The sequence below is a fragment of the Montipora capricornis genome, chromosome 1 (assembly GCF_036669925.1).
Source record: "Montipora capricornis isolate CH-2021 chromosome 1, ASM3666992v2, whole genome shotgun sequence".
In the NCBI taxonomy this organism is placed as follows: Eukaryota; Metazoa; Cnidaria; class Anthozoa; order Scleractinia; family Acroporidae; genus Montipora; species Montipora capricornis.
The window spans coordinates 35019977-35037476 of record NC_090883.1 but is presented as its reverse complement, the minus strand read 5'-3'; the positions used below and the strand labels follow the sequence as shown (position 1 = coordinate 35037476).

The window sequence follows — 17500 nt, the reverse complement described above, 5'->3', positions numbered from 1 at the left end:
AAGTAACTGGAGATTTTTAAAAGGTCCTTAGAATTAGTAAAAAAAAAAAGCTTCACAAATTATTTTAGAAATCGTCGGTAAAATTATGTGTGGTAAAATTTCTTTCAAGCTAAACTTGATTTTCTTTCGGTAGTTTTGGCAACTTCTTGTATTGATATATTTTTTTCTTTTATCGATCAGGGAAGAGATGGACAGCCAGGACCACCTGGTCAACCTGGAAATCCAGGAGCAAAGGTGAAGCATTGGCAATTATCAAATATTTAAGGCCTGCTTAAGAGCATTCAACATCAGTGATCAGACAGCGCTTTTAGTCCTATTTCCTTAGAGCGAGTTTCAATCGAGTGTCCTAAAACCAAAACCAAAGTAATTACTTTGGCCAATCGAAAAGGACGGAGGCAATCCAGTAAACCAATCAAAACTCGAAGTAATTACACGTAGCCGACACAAGGCGGGGGAAAATGTGCATGCGCGAGCCACGATTGGTTTTGGTTTCACTTCTGATTGGTTGAAAAAGTGGCGCAAGAACTTTTAACCAATCACTGCGTGAAGTAATCATAGACCAAAGTAATTCGCTAATTACTTTCGACACTCAATTGAAAACCGCTCTATTTCCCTCTGTTTATACAGTAGTTAATAGACGTGACACCAGTTTGTTGTCTTGTGAATACACGGGAATTCTACCACATACTACGTACCTCTTACAAACAGAATTCGGGTTCCGCACTGTGAGTTACTCTGTGACTCCCTTAACTCCACCCTTCCTCACCCGTGGACAGGGATATGTTGCTTTTTGTTAACGTGTTCAAAAGCTCTTTCATTTTATTTCTTAATCTTCATTTCATTTTTTAATTCTAGGGTGAAGATGGTGTCCCAGGAACAGATGGAACCCCAGGAAGCCGCGGTGACACTGTAAGTTTTACCTTTTTAACATAAAAGGGTTCGTTTCTATGGAAAATTTGTTTTTATCAAATAAAGGTACATTGAAATCGACTACTGTAAGATGGTTTTAAAAAAAATCTTTCTAATCTTACGGTGCTTAATTTACAATTATAATATATGGCCAGCAATTCTCAGGCTAAGTGGAGCACTCCAATTTGCTGGTTTTCGGTTGGTATTTTACAGTACGGAACATTACCGTGGAAACGATCGGTTTCCGTATTTTTTCTCTCTCTCCTGGGAAAAGTTGAGCGAAACACAAAAAGTTTTCAAAAAGCGGAATTTATTTTTTTCATCATAAGAGTGCAATTATGGCAAGCGGAATTTAGTTGTACATGTAAAAGGTTACCGTTAAGAGTTCGCTGATGGAAATTAGATCAATGCCGTTGTCAAGGTGGTGAATTTTAAGACTGGTAAAGAAATGAAGTCCGTGCAATATGCAGGACAGACAGGTTCGACCTGGAAACGGCATATGATATGGCATTGCTCCCTTAAGTGTCCTCAAGCTCAGTTATAGAACAATTGTTGAACAGTCTTGGGAGGCCGTTGGTACAAATGCTGTGGGAGCAATGCGATTTTTTTGCCCTTGTCGTCATCAACGGTAAAACTGCAAAGTAGAAGTTGCTAATAGCGAGTTTAAGTACTGCGAGGATAGTCAAGAGAGAAGAGTAACGACAAATAATTCCCAACTTGCGGCTGTGAATGAATGAAGATAACTCTTCTCTTTATGTGGAGTGATTGAAGTGGCACGATCGTTGTAACAGTTTCAGTAATCTTTATGTCACCTGTTTATTACATTGCCTTAAAGTTAATGTGCTTATGACAGTCAGTAATCGAGCATAGGCAAATATAATAAGCTGATTGAATCAGTACCGCTTCTTTTTTCATGGATTTTATGTCAGCGTTCTGTGAAGAGATAACGTTACTTCAGGTGTGGAAAACAATATCTATTGCCTCTCGTAAGGAATGAAATTGTAAAAGAAAAGAGAATTATGTATGAATGTTTTAAAGTGGACTTGGTTGACTTGTGTTGCATAAATAGTAATCGTCGTTGTTTCATGTAGGGACCACGTGGATTACCTGGAAACCCAGGCCCTCCTGGAAGACCTGGTGCAGTGGTATGTATTCTACAGATCAACTTCTCCAGGCCATTATTTTTAAATAGCTAAAGCAACCAAAATGGCAAGGCCGACAAAAATATCAAGCAGTTGAAAGATAAACGTCCGCATGTTCATATTTCTTTTGCCATCCTCTCATATGCTACTAAAAAATACCAATTGTCTTGCTACGAAGAGAAATTAATTGCAGTATAATACGTGCATTACATGCAAGTTTTGTGTTTTGGAATTAACCTCAGCATTGTCAACTGAACGCGCTCTTTGTTAGTTTTGTCATGGATTAATCTTTTATCTTTATATTCCTCACACTTCCCTTTTCCCTTGTAAAGAATCTTTTAATTTTTCACGACGCTTCATCCTTGACAAACCTGCCTTTGTCAACTCACAGTCATTTTAGTGTAATGTTTCTGGGAAAAAATCTTGTTAGGTTCGGACCCATTTGGCCTCCGATGACAACTACTTTTTAGCCATATGCATATAATAGTATGACACTGAAAGTTTTCTTTTTGTTAGTAACAATTTTTTAAATCCAAAATAATACACATCCGTCTTTATTTGCAGGGATCAAGTGGCCCACGTGGCCCCCAAGGACCTCGAGGACCGCGTGGAGAACCTGTATGTGATTTAGTTTCGTATAGACTACTGTGTTGAATTTATTAGAGCCGTTAAGACATTTATTTTTTCTACTGGAAGGGAGGTCTGTATGGGAAAACCGTGACCGAGGTCTTGAGTGCTGAAGACCAAAGGCCTAAGAAAGGTACGGTTTTATCCCTCACGGACTTACCAAGACCGGTAGATAACTTATGTATTTTTTAATGTTTGTTTGAAAGCCGTCGCTCTGTTGGAGGTTTTTTTCCTGCCGGATGGTAAAATTCACTTTCACCATGTACGCTCTCGACTGAATCCACTCTCTTCCGAGTTTATATTTTCCTTGTATATTTGTCATTTCGGGAAGTTGTTTATGAGTATTAGAGCGACTTTCGTATGACCTTGAAAGAGTGTTCGCTATGATTTTTTTCACGGACCAATGTTTGGCAAGATTAAAACAAAGCTTCTTCTTATTTCTGCTGAGGAAACTCACGAAACAGTTCGATTGTCCAATCACGTTACTGCATTTCAAATGACGTCAAAGAAAGTTCCATGGAGAGATGACGTTGTTTGCATTGCAAGTGAATGAAACTTCGCGCTCGTATTCTCGGTTTTCACATGACGTCACGACCGCCATGTTGGTGCCCTAAACAAAGAAAAGGCGGCCATGTTGGTGCCCCGACCAAATCCTCCGGGAATTTAACTCTATTATTATGCAAACGCTTCCTTTTGTTTTCGTTGAAAAACATGGCTGTTGATCACGTGAGTGAAAACCAGCAATTTTTGTTTTGTTCGATAAGCCAATTAAATGTTTTGCATTTTTGTTTGCGTTCTGTTTTTACGTTTATCTTTCAAGGTCATGTGAAAGTCGCACGAAACTGTTGCCTCTCTTTGTAAATTTCGGAATAATTTCATTTTGCAGCGATTACCACGGAAAAATTTCGGACCCTAGTCTTTATCGCAAAAAGCTGGAGTGGTTGCTGTGGGATAGTATAGCACAAAAATGTGATTTTAACTCATTTATTTCTGCGACGATTACAATATTTTCTGGCTTAAATCCCGCGCGAGTTCCTGTGCAGGAATTTAATCAGTTTGCTAGTTGATTCAAAACTTGAAAGGTGGCTTTGCTTTTATTTTCAGGGCGTAAAAGGTCCCCCCGGATCGCCAGGAAGACCAGGTGCCACTGGGGCTTTGGTAAGTGAAGAGTTTTATGAGCATCCACCCACACTAGCGAGGACATAGTGGTTCATTTTGGGGAAGAAGGCTTGAAAGGGCGCTCAAGAGATGTGAACCTTTATGTTGAAGGATCCTGCATCCTAGGAAAATTATCGAATCAAGTAGTGGCTTTGGAAATGCTGTTTTCAGCATTGTTCTCGCAAAACGAATCAGTTTGGATCAGGATTCAAATATGTTTGTTTTGCCTTGAATTTGGCATTATACTGAAGTGGCCTCCTCTGACAAGAAAACGATCGTGCTCTTTTTAAGACTGCAGCCAAAGAATAAAACAATGCACCACCCAGTAAGTCATCAGAACCGAACTTGATCCTACACACTCTAGAAAGCAAATCCAGTGGCAAGCCACTTCCAGCTTTCAGTGTGTGTCTCGTTGTCTTTTTTCCCGTTTGTCGACTTTTTTGTATATCTTCTTTTCTCCTACTTTGTGTTGTAAATGAAAGAAACTTCAAAATTATAACTTTTTCCCTTTTTTGTGACAGGGTCAACTGGGGAAACCAGGAGAAAAGGGCGAACAAGGAAACCAAGGTCGAACGGTGAGAAGTGAACGAAAAACGAAAAAGATAGATCGAATTTCGTATGACCGTGAAATAGTTTTCGCAATTTGGTTCACGGACCAATGTTTGGCAAGATTAAAGCAAACCTTCTCCTTATTTCCGCCAAGGAAACTCCTAATATGGGCAGTAAATAAATCGATTGCCCAACCACATTACTGCATTTCAAATGACGTCAAAGCGAAACTTTCCAGAAAGTTCCACGGAGAGATGACGTTGTTTGTATCCGTGTTCCCTAAGCCAGTGAAACTTCGCGCTCGTTTGTTTTTGTTCGATAAGCGAATTTTAAAATGTTTTCCGTTTTTGTTTACGTTCTGTTTTACGTTTATATTTCAAGGCCATATGGAAGTCGCTCTAATGAACTTTATTTGAGTGTCTACTTTATTCAGTGCTGGAGCAATAATTGGGGACACCAATTTAAATCGTGGGTTGATTTTTAAAGGGGCTAGGTCACGCAATTTTAGGCAATTTCAGCACTGATCGAATGGTCATAGAATTAACTAAAATATCAAAATAACTGTTCAAAACTATAGAAGAACTCTAACAAAACACAGGGAGGCCAAGAGGGGACATGGATGGACAAAACTGGAGAGGATTGAAATGGATTGAATTTGGGTAAATTTGAAAAACGTCGGCGTGTACCATTTGCAAAATTCGTTCACGTTTACCGAGAGAGTTTGGAAATTCCGTTTGGGAAGTTTGGACTACCTCTCGAGAAATCCCGTTTTCTCCGGAAATTTTCCGTTTGGGAAGACCAAAATAGGTTTACCATTTACATTCCAACCGAAATTGCCGCTCAAAAATTTACCAGCAAGCCTCGTTTGCGCAAAATTATTATTAGCTCAAGCTGAAATTACAAGTTTGATTTTCGAATTCGAGGCCTGGTGGTGAAATCAGCTAGTCAAATTTCGGCTATTGAAAAATTGTACTAAACGCCTCTCATGCTCTTATCAAAAGCAACTCTATATTTTTCTACACCGAAATGTCTGTCTAATGCCCCATTCACACCAAACCTTAAACATGTTTTAAACATGTTTAGTAAAACACGGTTTCAAAAAACTGTTTTCTTTTTAAATCATGTTCACTGACTTTTGTCGAATACAAATTTTGCACAGGTCAAAGCATGTGTTGAAACAAACCTGAATATCGTGGAGATTAACCAGTCCTACATTTTTCTGTGACTAATTTTCATTTTGTTAAACCCAGTTTAATTAAACATGTCTTGTTGGTGTGAATGGGGTATAAGACAACAGCACCCATATACGTGTTTCATGATGGAGCAACATTACTGCAACTGATTTACTTTTTTTCAGGGACCACCTGGACTGCAAGGAGATCCTGGAAAACCCGGAGCTTCTGGTCCACCCGTAAGATATGTCATATCTTCTAGTTGTTTGCTCATATTGGGGAGTTTAAGCGATGACAACGACAATCGTCAACGAAAACGTCACTCCAAAATACAGCTTTGCGCTGTCGCAAGTGGTTCGCATTATTCCGTCTTGTTCACCTTGTGCATAGTTAATCGAGGGACTGGTTATGAAACCTTATAACTTTCAAAAGCGAGAACAATGTTGTTTCAATCGATGTTGAATTGACCGTGACCCTGCACAATCTTTTGTTTTCGCTTCGCACGGGTTCGCAAATTAGTTGCGCATAATTTAATCGAAGGATTTGATTGGTTATCTTCTCGAAAAAAGGCGCGTTTTGTGCAGGGTCAAGGCCAAAAATACGGACTAAAACATGAAACAAAGGAACTTGTCCAGTTTCATAACCATCTCCATGCATTAACTATGCCTTGTGCAATCTTGTAATTTGATGGGAAACTGTTTTAATGTAAAATAGAAAATGAATGTTTCATTGTAATATGCTCACGTTGTCGCCGAAACCTAAAATTTGGTGATTCCACGTTCTTGTTATGTGGAGTACGGCAGAAAATGCAAGGAATTCGAGCTGCACGTGCAGCACGAGTATTTTTCTTTTTTAACCAATCACATTCCTGCTTTGTGGCGTTGTCGTTGCTTGCTTTGACTAGGGACCCAATAGGGAACTTAAGCAAAGACAACGGCGACGACAACGAGAACGTTACAAATTTACATATTTCGTGGCCAAAAACAATAGCTTTGCACGCCTTGCACGTGCGTTTTTAACTTTTATCCATTTCTTTGCCGTCGTCAGCAAAACAACAACGCCAAATAACCAAATTTGAGGTTGTATGAAGAACGTCAGCAATTAAGGATAAATATTCAATTTTCTCTCCTAAATCTAGTGGCGTTCCGACCAGTGTCATTTTTGAGAAACTAGAACACTCTTGTGCTATTAAAAAGGTTGAAATAGTCAATTAGAAGTGATTACAATAACGTGAATTTATATATTGATATCGTTTCCGTCGCCGTCGTCGTTGCTTCCTAATAGGGAGCTTATAGGGAGCGTTAGCAACGACAACGGCGACGGCAACGAGAACGTCACAAATTTGCATATTTAGTGGGCAAAAACAATAGCTTTGCACGCCCTGCACGTGCGTTTTTCATTTTTGTCCATTTCTTTGCCGTCGTCAGCAAAGCAACAACGTGAAATTACCAAGTTTGAGGTGTTATGGAGAACGTCAGCACCTGGAGATAAATTTTCATTTTTCTCTCCTGAATTAAGCGCCGCTCGTAACGGTTTCATTCCTGAGGGACTGAAACACCTTTGTCATATTAAAAGGCTTGGAATAGTCGCGAAGTGATCGCAATAACGCGAATTTATGTTTTTACATGACGTTCTCGTTGCCGTTCCCGTCGTCTTTGCTAAAGCTCCCTTATGATTCTACGACGGCGACGGACACAACAACGCCTCAAAACAATGATACCATTGGTTAAAAGAACATAAATGACCGTGCTGCACGTGCAGCACGGATTTTAGCACGGATTCTTGCGGTACTTCGCATAACGACGACGTGAAATTACCAAATTTGAGGTTTTGACGACAACGTGAGCATACAATGGAGAATCTTTCCTTCTCTATTTTCACTTTGTAACTGCTCGTAACAATTTAGTTTTAGGATACTTCGTCCAAATTGTAAGAAGTGAACGAGACAGAATAGCCGCGAAAGACTTATGGTAAAGCAAAGTGATGTTTTGAGGTGACGTTTTCGTTGACGTCTCCGTCGTAGATCTTAAGGTCCCTATAAGATCTATAACGGCAACGTTGAGCTACGCTAATATGAGCAACAAAAACGTCCAACTTGTCTCGCAACATTGCTGCGAAAGTAGTCGAAAAGCGCTGTTGCGCGTTTTACATCTCGCGCACAACCTGTCTCGAAACAACAACAAAAAAAGTGGGTTGCAAGTGGCTGCAGCGTTTTGCAAAAAGTAGATGTCCGGTCTACTTCTGGAACAAAATCAACTTTTTTTGTGTGGTAGTGCACATATAAGTGCACTACACACTGTCACTGAATCTGTAAGAGTGAGTGAGTGAGTGAGTGATTGTAAGTCCGTGGTGGCAAATAGGCCCGTAGCGCGTACATAACTCGCGAACACAAACGGGTCTGCTGGAAGCGAGCTTGAGTTTCAACAAAATGAGCTCCAAAATCGGCATGAATTTCAGACACTGATGAATAATAAAGCAGCTGCTATTTCCAAAACGAGGGAATTACCTGGTGATAAATAACCTCGTCTAGGATTTTTGACTTTGCAATGGTCAACCTCAAGAGTTGGGCTGTTGTGATCTTTGTGTTGAATTCACGCATTTCTTGTCAATCTTTTAAACACTTGAAAGAAAAAAACAAAAACCCGTTGTCTTGCCATCATTTTGACACAGAATTTATCCTTTGTTTCGCGAGTAAACATGCGAGGTGACTTGGTCACGGCGCTCACTGAATCCGCTGTGACTTTCGATTTTGCGATTTACTTGTGCAGCCAAAAGTACAATAAAAAAATTGAACGTAGAAAAAACTTCCCAAAATGTTTTTCGCTGATGGTAACTTTTTATACTCTCCGTTCAAAATTTAAGTTGTTTTCATGTCGCAAATTTTGTTGCTGACGGCAAAATATTTTATATTCGACCGACACTTCCTGAAAACTTCTTCTCTTCCTAAAAATTGTGTATCAATATTTATTTACTTTTGCATAAAGCAGGCTAACAAAATCTGTACCTTACTTAGTTCGAATTTTTGAGCTTTAAAAATAGACGTTTCGGTCCCAAGTTACTGACGCCAAGTCCTATATTTTGAGGTTACCCATCCAAATACTAACCCCGCCCGACAGGGATTAATTTCAGTGAACGTTTGTCTTGCAAAGCTGTCAGAGGCTCTGAGTGCACGCTTAAACTTGTTGTGAGACAGAAGTTGTAAGCGAACTTGAAAATGATCAACATTTCAGCCTCGAAGCCAATGTTTCTCTATTCTCTTTTATTTTCTTCAATCTTTCTGGGATTTAGTATTTTACTAGTAACCACATGTCCTCTCAGGGGGCTGTTTACCTAAGACATCTACCATGGCACTATAATGATATACGGTACCAAAACAATATCGTGTACTGTTAGAGCTACATATTACGCAAACATAACTTAAATCTCCTGGAAGATAAAACGCAGCTCAGTTGACAATTATACAGCGCTGTATTACTGCACTACCACACATACGTAACGCGTTCCAATTTTTTTTTTTTGGGAGACAGGTTGTGCGTGAGATATAAAACGCGCAACATCGACTAGTTTCGCAGCAATTTTGCGAGACAAGTTGGACGTTTTGGTTGCTCGTATTACTGTAGCTTTAGCGAGAACGCCCTCAAAACAATAGACAACTCAAGGTCTGCACGTGCGCTTTCAAATTTGGTACATCTCTTTCCCGTTCTCTGCCAATCTGCAACGTGAAATGACCAAATTTGGTGAAAATGTGCTGAAATGCGTTCCACACGTGCAGTGCGATTATTTTTCATATTTTACCCAATGATATTGTTTTTTATATAATAACCCAAGTTGTTCTCGCATTTTGATTGGTTTTTGCATATGATCTTTTAGAGGACAGACGCACCAGTGACGTCACCATCAGCTTTAATGCGAATAAAGTTAAATTCTCTATTATTTATAAAACAAATAGATTCCGTGTTGCCGTGCGTCTGTTCAGTAGTAGATCACGTCAAAATGTGGTAAGAACATCAGCGACACACTCGGCTATTGCCTCGTGTTCCACTTTTTTGTTCTTACCACATTTTGACGTCATCTGTGATCTATTACTGAACAGACCCACGGCAACATGGAATCTATTTGTTAATGGCGTTCTCGTTGACGATCGCGTTGTAGATCTTAAAGTCCCTGGGACCCGTTTCTCGAAAATCCCGATAATTTTTCGGGCCCGAAAAGCCATTTGTGAAACTGCCACCGCTTGCTTTGGAAAGCCGATCTTTTAACACGTTTTAAAGGTAACAAAAAGAAAAATGACTGTGAAGTTTGACGACTTAGATCCTCTCCGTTCTTGAGATACAAAGGGAATTGTGACACCCGAAAATGGCCCGTAAAGTTTCGGGACTTTCGAGAAACGGACCCCTGGTCCCTACTAGCGAAAGACGACCGTGTCTCTTTTGGATGATTCTAGATTTTGCTTTTTCATCTACTGACCTTGCTTGTTTTGTGGACAGGGACCTCCAGGGCCATCTGGACCTCCGGGTAGAGACGGAGCTGATGGACAGAAGGTACGAGGTGTAAATAAACGATTAAAGGGATTAGAGCGGTTTGCAATTGAGTGTCGCAAAATAATTAGCAAATTGCTTTGGTTTTGCATTACTTCACTCAGTGATTGGTTCGAAGTTCTCGCGCCACTTTTTCAGAACTGAAACCAAAACCAATCGTGGCTCACGTGTGCACATTTTCCCGCGCTTTTTGTCTGCTACGTGTAATTACTTCGAGTTTTGATTGGTTTACGGGATTGTTTCTGTCCTTTTTGATTGGCCAAAGTAGTTACTTTGGTTTTGTTTTACGACACTCGATTGAAACTCGCTCTTGTTAAAAAACTGTGGTGTTGCGTCGTTTGGGAGTAAAACACGAAAATGAAGTGAAATTTTACCAGTGAAAAATCATCGTTCGCGACGTCTGATTGGATGAACGGTGTTTTTCAAAAGTGAAAAGTGATCGTTTGAGATGCTACGTCATCCTTGGCGCGAAAACTTGCACTGAAGCCGCCATTTTATTTTCAAGATGTTGAAAAGGTTTGTGGACGCCAGTTCGGTTGACAATTTCATTGCTGGAGAAGAAAAAAAACATTGAGATGTAAAACTTTCGCAAGACTTTTTAGAAACTAAGAATGAATCAGAAAAGTTGAAGACAGTCCTGGAAAAGAGTTGAACGAATACTTGTGCGAGTTTTCACGTTATCGTCTAATCTCTATAGTCCGGAATCACGCAGCAGCCATGTTGAGTCCACAGGAATTGAGAACGTTTGTTTTTGCGCACCGAAACTCGTTCGGGGTACGAAATCTATTGTCTTTGGCCAATATGGCCGCCGCGCGAATAAAGCTCGCCAATTATTGCTTGAAAGAAATCTCAGTAGTGAGTACTGATAAAATAAACAAATGTAAGCTTCACGGTTGGTTCACTCGTAGGATTTTTATTCACACATTCTGAAGAATCGCAAGCCAACACTTACCGAGCGAAAACCAATTTGAAATTTAAAAGGTTGTAATAGTCATACCAAAATTCAAAGCCACGGCAGTCTCTCTATTTTACTTCAAAGTTTGCCCGCTTCTTACAATATAAAAGAGAGAAAATAACCAAGAAATAATAAGATGAGGTATATACATTTAATTGGTCCTGCAAAACGTTTCGAGAGAGATTCGGAAAAAAATCCATATCCTCTTGAAAGGAGTGGAAGTTCTGGACTTGTGGGCGATATTCAGTTCAACTAGATTCAGGTGTTGTCGTGCTATACGTTGTCCAAACGTGACATTCTCGGAATTGTAATAAAAGTGATTGTAAATTTCAGCCCCTCTGTACATATTACTTCGAAAAATACTGGAAAACAAGAATATCATCCGTTCGGTATTATTACTTGGCAAACAATTTTCGGGGAAAATTAGGCAATCTGATGGCTGGTTTTTGGTCCCGGGAAATTCACGTTGAGCGAAACACAAAGAGTTTTTAAAAAAGCGGTATTTAGTTTTACATGTAGAAGGTTAGCAAGCGTTCAAAGTTCGCTGACGGAGGACGAAGATTACGAACGTTAATCAAACGGAGAAGTGCCTGATCGCTCAAAGGAACGATGCCATGTAATAAAAAACTTATTAACCTCACTTGCTCGAGACCGTACTGCCACGATTCGAGCCAATATTCCCCAGAACGGCCCCCGTGCTCGGTCAGTAAGAGGTTAAACTTGTTTTTCGTTTAGGGATCAACTGGGGAACCAGGACGACCTGGAAAGGACGGCCTCCCAGGACAACCAGTAAGTTTTTATATACACGTGTACATATAATCCCCGTTAACCCTGCAAAAAGGAAAATCTAAGTTGTCCTACGACAGGATAAACCTTCAAGCCATCTCGTCCCCAGAGCCTGCTTTTCTTTTGGTCAGCACCAAGAACACGGACTTTGGCCACTTCCAATTTATGCGCCGTCGTAGTGAGGGGTCCGGTTTTTGGGTCTAACTAGGGACTTGTAGAGCTGCGAAAACACATCTTGGCTGTTTGTTCCGATGGACCGCTTTATGATACCAATTCCATATTTGCCTTATATACCGTTGCAAGCACATGCTTGTAGGACAAGTCAGAAGAGATGGTTACCCCGAGGTCCGTAGTGTTCTCTACCGACCAAAAGTGCCCTTAAAGTGAGTAAAATAGGTTTGCTTTTATCCTTTCTATGTGTTATAAGCATCACCTCGCATTTATCCGGATTGAAGTGCATCTGCCATTTATTTGCCCATACGCCGGCCCAATCGATCTAGGTCACACTGCAAAGCATTGAACCGATTGTGCGATGGATTTTAGTGTCATCTGCATAAATCCTGACATTAGATGTCAAATCTGTCGAGATGTCATTTACGTAAATGTTAAATAAGATAGGGCCAAGAATTGTTCCTTGGGGCACACCGGACTTGACTGGTGACCAATCCTTGAAAATAGTTGATTGAGGGAAGGGTTTTTTCACGGTAGCCGTAGGTGTAATGATTCTTTTGTCTTGAGCTGGAAAGGTGCGCCAGCTTGATCAAATTACACAGAAACAGTCGCTGGAAACCGAGACACGGCGATGCTCGGAATTCCGTTGTTGTTTTATGATGTGGGAGATTCTAACGATAAACTGATCTCACAATAAATCTTGAGCAATTTTTTGCTCACAGCAGGTTGATACGTTGATCGGATTTGAAGTTCTCTGTTTGACATGTTTTAATTAGGGCAGTAATGGCAAAGATGGCGAACCTGGAGCAGCTGGAACTGACGGACGACCGGTGAGTCATATAAAGTGATAGTCCATCAAGAAAGGAAATTCCAACATGTTTTTTTCCCTGAATTAAATGTATATAATGTGTCTCTAAGAGACAATTGCTTAAACTGCCCATGCAGATAAGTATGAGGATCATGTTGCGATCACTCCTCTCTTTTGCTATTTCTGTTTGATACTCGACCACAAATAAAACTGTTTCTTTTCTTTTCTTTTTTCTTCAGGGCGATACCGGCTCCAGGGGACCAGCCGGGCCAAAGGGCGAACGAGGAACACCGGTAGGTGCTCTTCCATGTCGGTGTTTGCTAACTGAGTTCGAGGGCAACAGTTTTTATTACGGGCCGAGTTTTTTCCAGTTAAAAAATCAAGGTGCCGTGACTTACAGTGTAGTAACTCTGGCAATTGAGATTTCAAGTAATTAATATGGTGTTCAACTAAATCCGCGCGCGCAAGCCTGGAAAACTCTATGTTTCCCGTTTGGATACAGAAATGTTATTGTAGCTGAATTTAAACGAAGTGTAGGTTCCTGAAGGTAACGCGGAGAAGACTTGAAACAGTGCCGTTGGCGCAAAAATGGAGCAACTGTAGATAGGGGAATTGGTTTGCAACAATATGCCGTTGTTAGAAGCTCGCGTGTGCTCATACAGACCTCATCAGTGAAGTCAAAGTACAACCCATGGCAGGGAAGCTTTTTGGAGCTTTGGAGACCTTACTGAAAAGCTTTACCCTCCTTATAGATCGGTTTTCAATCGAGTGTCGTAAAGCAAATACCAAAGCAATTACTTGGACCAATTACAGCAGGTGCAAACGCGCAATGAACCAATCTCAAATTCGTAGCATCGGGCTGTCATGCGGGAGGTCACGGGTTCGAACCCCGACCGGATCAACACTCAGGATCTTAAATTAACTGACGAGATAAGGACAATAAACCTTAGGCCCCGTCTCACAAATATCTTCTATTTTGATAAGTTCCCTGTGGAACGTTAAAGAACCCACACACTATTCGAAAAGAGTAGGGGATGGAGTCCTCGGTGTTGTGGCTGTCCTCAGTGTTCTCTCCAGTAGAAGTGACGTACGGTGTATGAGGCCACCTAAGCAGAAACAGCCAAAAATAAAAAAAAGGGACTTCGCCGAGTGCTGGAACATGTAGATGTAGATGAATTGACCAGGTCAATCGCATTGTCGTGGGTTCGAACCCGTTCTTGCCTGGATTCTGCTTTAGTCGATCGACTAACAGCGAGTATTTTTCCAACTTTCATTTCGTTCTATTCCGCACTTCAAATAGGGGTGGCGAATGGTAAATGCGAGACTTTGCGAGACGGCGAGACCAGCGTTTTTCTTTGCGAGCCCGAGGCATTTTGACTTTTTAGATTGCGAGACCGAGACTTCAAGGTGTTTGACACCTTCATACAAAAAACGAGACTGCGAGACGCAGATAACGGCTCAAAAAACGAGACTGCGAGACCCGTGAAATTCGACTAAAATTTTGCGAGACCCAGAGTTTTTGATGAACCATTCGCCACCCCTTCAAATGCAGTAAAAACCCGCATATGAGAACCTAAGTTTTTCCAAGCTAGGCTAAGAAGGTACTCAAAAAGTGGCGCTGGAAGGGGCTATGTCTCGCAAAGTGATGTAATTTCATGACACCCAAAATGCGGAAAAAGTAGAATGAAACGTTGCATTGACCACTTAAAACTGTTGGACAACATGAACGAAATACAGCAAAAGGAAGGAGAAGGACACAAATGGATAAGATTGAAACGGATTGCATTTACGTAATCTTGAAAGAAATCAGCCGGAAGTTTTTCAATTTATGGAAAATCGCCTGGATTTGTTTGCTCAGAATCATCCTGTTTGTGATGCAACGATAGTTTTATCAATAAAGGAATTCCATGTTTTACACTCTTGAGTAATTCGGTAAAGATTTCTCTTAAACAGCCTAAAATAACGTGAGATAGCCCCTATAAGCTCCCTGGTGTTGTTTATGACGACGCAGAAATAACCGAGCTAGATTTACTTCGGGGAGATGATTTGTTTAGATATTGAGAAGGAAGTAGAAAATGTCTCAGCAATTTTGTTCAGGATTGCAGTTTAAAGGTACTTTGCCAATGGTCTTCTATTAACCGGTTAGAATCCTTAAAACGCGCTGGGATAATTAACAAATCGAAAACGGTTCAGCGTTGTCTGTACTCTTATCGACAATGGTATTCGTCATCACAGTGGTCAAAATGTTGCGTGACCAAAATCATGACTCAAAGAAAGAGCAAGCGTTGACTATAACTTTCTCGCAATATGATTGGTTTATTTCCCAAAATGAGCGTTCCTGATTGGCTATTACACTGGGTAACAAAACGACGCGAGCATGACGCGTACAGCGTTGTCTAGACTCTCATCGACATCGGCAAATTAGCCAATCAGATTGCGAGATTACAGGCAATTGTGGTAAAAACGTACTAATTCTTGCCATTTTTATTGTTCGTCTTAGGGCGCAACTGGAGCCACTGGCAGTTCTGGACCACAGGGCATTCAGGGACCGAAGGTTTGGTTTGAATATATTCTCCATTTGAATTATTTGGAGCAGTTTCCGTTTTGTTTCTCAGAAACGTATCTGTTCACCGTTTTTGATTTTGTAATTTTCTGTAAACCATTTTTTTCCATTTTGTGACAAGATAATGGTATCAATACACACAACAATGAAGCAATATAAAGTTTGCAAAAGCAAGCGAAGAGGTTTATGAGCACAGAATTCAAAGTAGCTAAGGCTGTCAATTCAAGTTGGTCACCTCATGCTATTGAATGCCAAATGATAAAAAAACTGCGAGAGCTAAAGTGGTTTAATCCAGAAAAATATTATTTATGTCAACACACACAAGTGCTCCCTGACCTGGGCCCGGTTGTTCGAAAGCCGATTAACTTAATCCCATTAACTTTTGTTTCATGTTTTTAACTTTTTGGTGAAGATTTCTTTTACTCGTTTTTGTTTTTCAAGATTGACTTCTAATGAAAAGTTTTGCCGACTATCAGCGTTGAACAGCATTTGGGAATAGAGAAATGAACTCCTTGGTTAATTTTTAATCTGGGATTAGCCTTAATCGGCTTTTGAGCAGCCGGGCCCTGATGTGTAAGACTTGGAGGCCATTGTTCATTTTGTATTTTATTTGGATCTGTAGCTTTTCTTATCCAAAGCAAGCCGTGATCGTCGGAATAGCTACCAACAACCGATCCTAATTTTGTCAATTATAAGCCGTTCGTATTAAAAGTGAGAACCTAACTGTTTTGGATAAGACGTACCTCGTTCAAAAGATGTTTACGATTGGTTTATTTGTTGCCGGTGAATAGTAATTGAAATTGGCTAGCTCTGGTGAGAACCTTGCCCAATGCTTCTGTGCGTTTGACGAGTTACATTTGAACCAGAGGTACTGATCACTTAGAAGTAGTAAAAGCTGTAGGTTTTCGTGGCGTGAAGCCGATTGATCGCCACTTCTGCTTCAAACAACTAGTCCGGCCCCGGCGGGGAACGTTTCTCGAACGTACCGGTAGCTTTTCGGGAGCGAAAAGCCAACTTTGACACTTTTGATTCGTCTATTTTACAAAGCTGGTCTTTCAACAGATTTTCGAAACCCGAAAAAAAAAAAACAACAACAAGAAAATAATATTGTCAAGTTTTACGCCTCAAAACAGCATCGGTTTGAATAAAACAAAGTTTCGGAACTTCCGAGAAACGGATCGCCGGTTCCTTTAAATTTCAGATTTGACTTCTGTAATTTTCTTTTTTCCAGGGAGAGGCAGGACCACCGGGATCTAATGGCCGAAATGGAGCACCGGGAATCCCTGTACGTTTTATTTATAATATTTTCTTTTAGTGCGTCTTAAGGATTAATTTTGAAAACATTATTTAAAGGCTGCTCAAGAAATTTTGGACTACGTTTTAACACTTCAAAAATTTCGGAAATTTGGTTGTCGGGTACACGCAAATAGACTTAACATTTATAATGCAATAGGCCTTTTTCGATATATTAAAATTCAGCTTGAAAGCGAGTCAGTGAGGACAAAGACAAAGGAAAGTGGATGATTTGTAAATATTTTTCACATTAATTCCCACGTGTTTCTATTGTCTTTGTCCTCACTGCCTAACTTTCAAGCTGAATATTTAATATATCGAAAATGGCCTATTCGTTATTTTCACCATTCCCATAATACAGTTCATTTTTGGGGGCTATTTGCATTAAAACAATGGATATCCAGTTCACTGAAGCATGATACAGTCCTAAGATTGTTTTTATGTAAAGAACCCCCCCCCCCCCCTCCCAAAAAAAAAAAAAAAAAAAAAAAAACGTATTGCATTATGTGATGGGGGAAATAGTCAATGGGAACTTTTGGTGAATATTGGAAAACGGAGTTCAACTAATCTCTACTTTCTTTATACCAGAGCCCAAATTTTCAACTTGTGTTGTACCCAGTCAGTGTTGTTAAGCCAAAACGAAATGAATTGCTTGAGTGAATCACAAAGCAGATTGCAGCCGTTTGTTTGCGCGCGAAAACAAGTGCGACCAAATCATGGTCAATTTTATTTTTTATGCTGATTGGTCGAGAAAGTGATGCCACTAAGATTTTTTTACAGTTGCGAAAAGTGAAGAAACAAAAGACCTAAGAGATAAACATTCCACCAA

At 40.3% G+C, this 17500-nt stretch overlaps 1 protein-coding gene across 1 annotated transcript in view; it reads left to right on the top strand.

Annotated features, from left to right (window-relative positions):
• The window catches only part of LOC138040199 (collagen alpha chain-like), a 94894-nt gene that overhangs the window by 57576 nt on the left and 19818 nt on the right, over positions 1-17500 (top strand). Inside the window, exons 37-49 of the mRNA XM_068885971.1 lie at positions 181-234; positions 856-909; positions 2001-2054; positions 2616-2669; positions 3783-3836; positions 4358-4411; positions 5743-5796; positions 10045-10098; positions 11786-11839; positions 12784-12837; positions 13055-13108; positions 15316-15369; positions 16610-16663. Of these exons, the coding sequence (XP_068742072.1) occupies positions 181-234; positions 856-909; positions 2001-2054; positions 2616-2669; positions 3783-3836; positions 4358-4411; positions 5743-5796; positions 10045-10098; positions 11786-11839; positions 12784-12837; positions 13055-13108; positions 15316-15369; positions 16610-16663 (702 nt within the window). The remainder of the gene's footprint in view (positions 1-180; positions 235-855; positions 910-2000; positions 2055-2615; positions 2670-3782; positions 3837-4357; positions 4412-5742; positions 5797-10044; positions 10099-11785; positions 11840-12783; positions 12838-13054; positions 13109-15315; positions 15370-16609; positions 16664-17500) is intronic.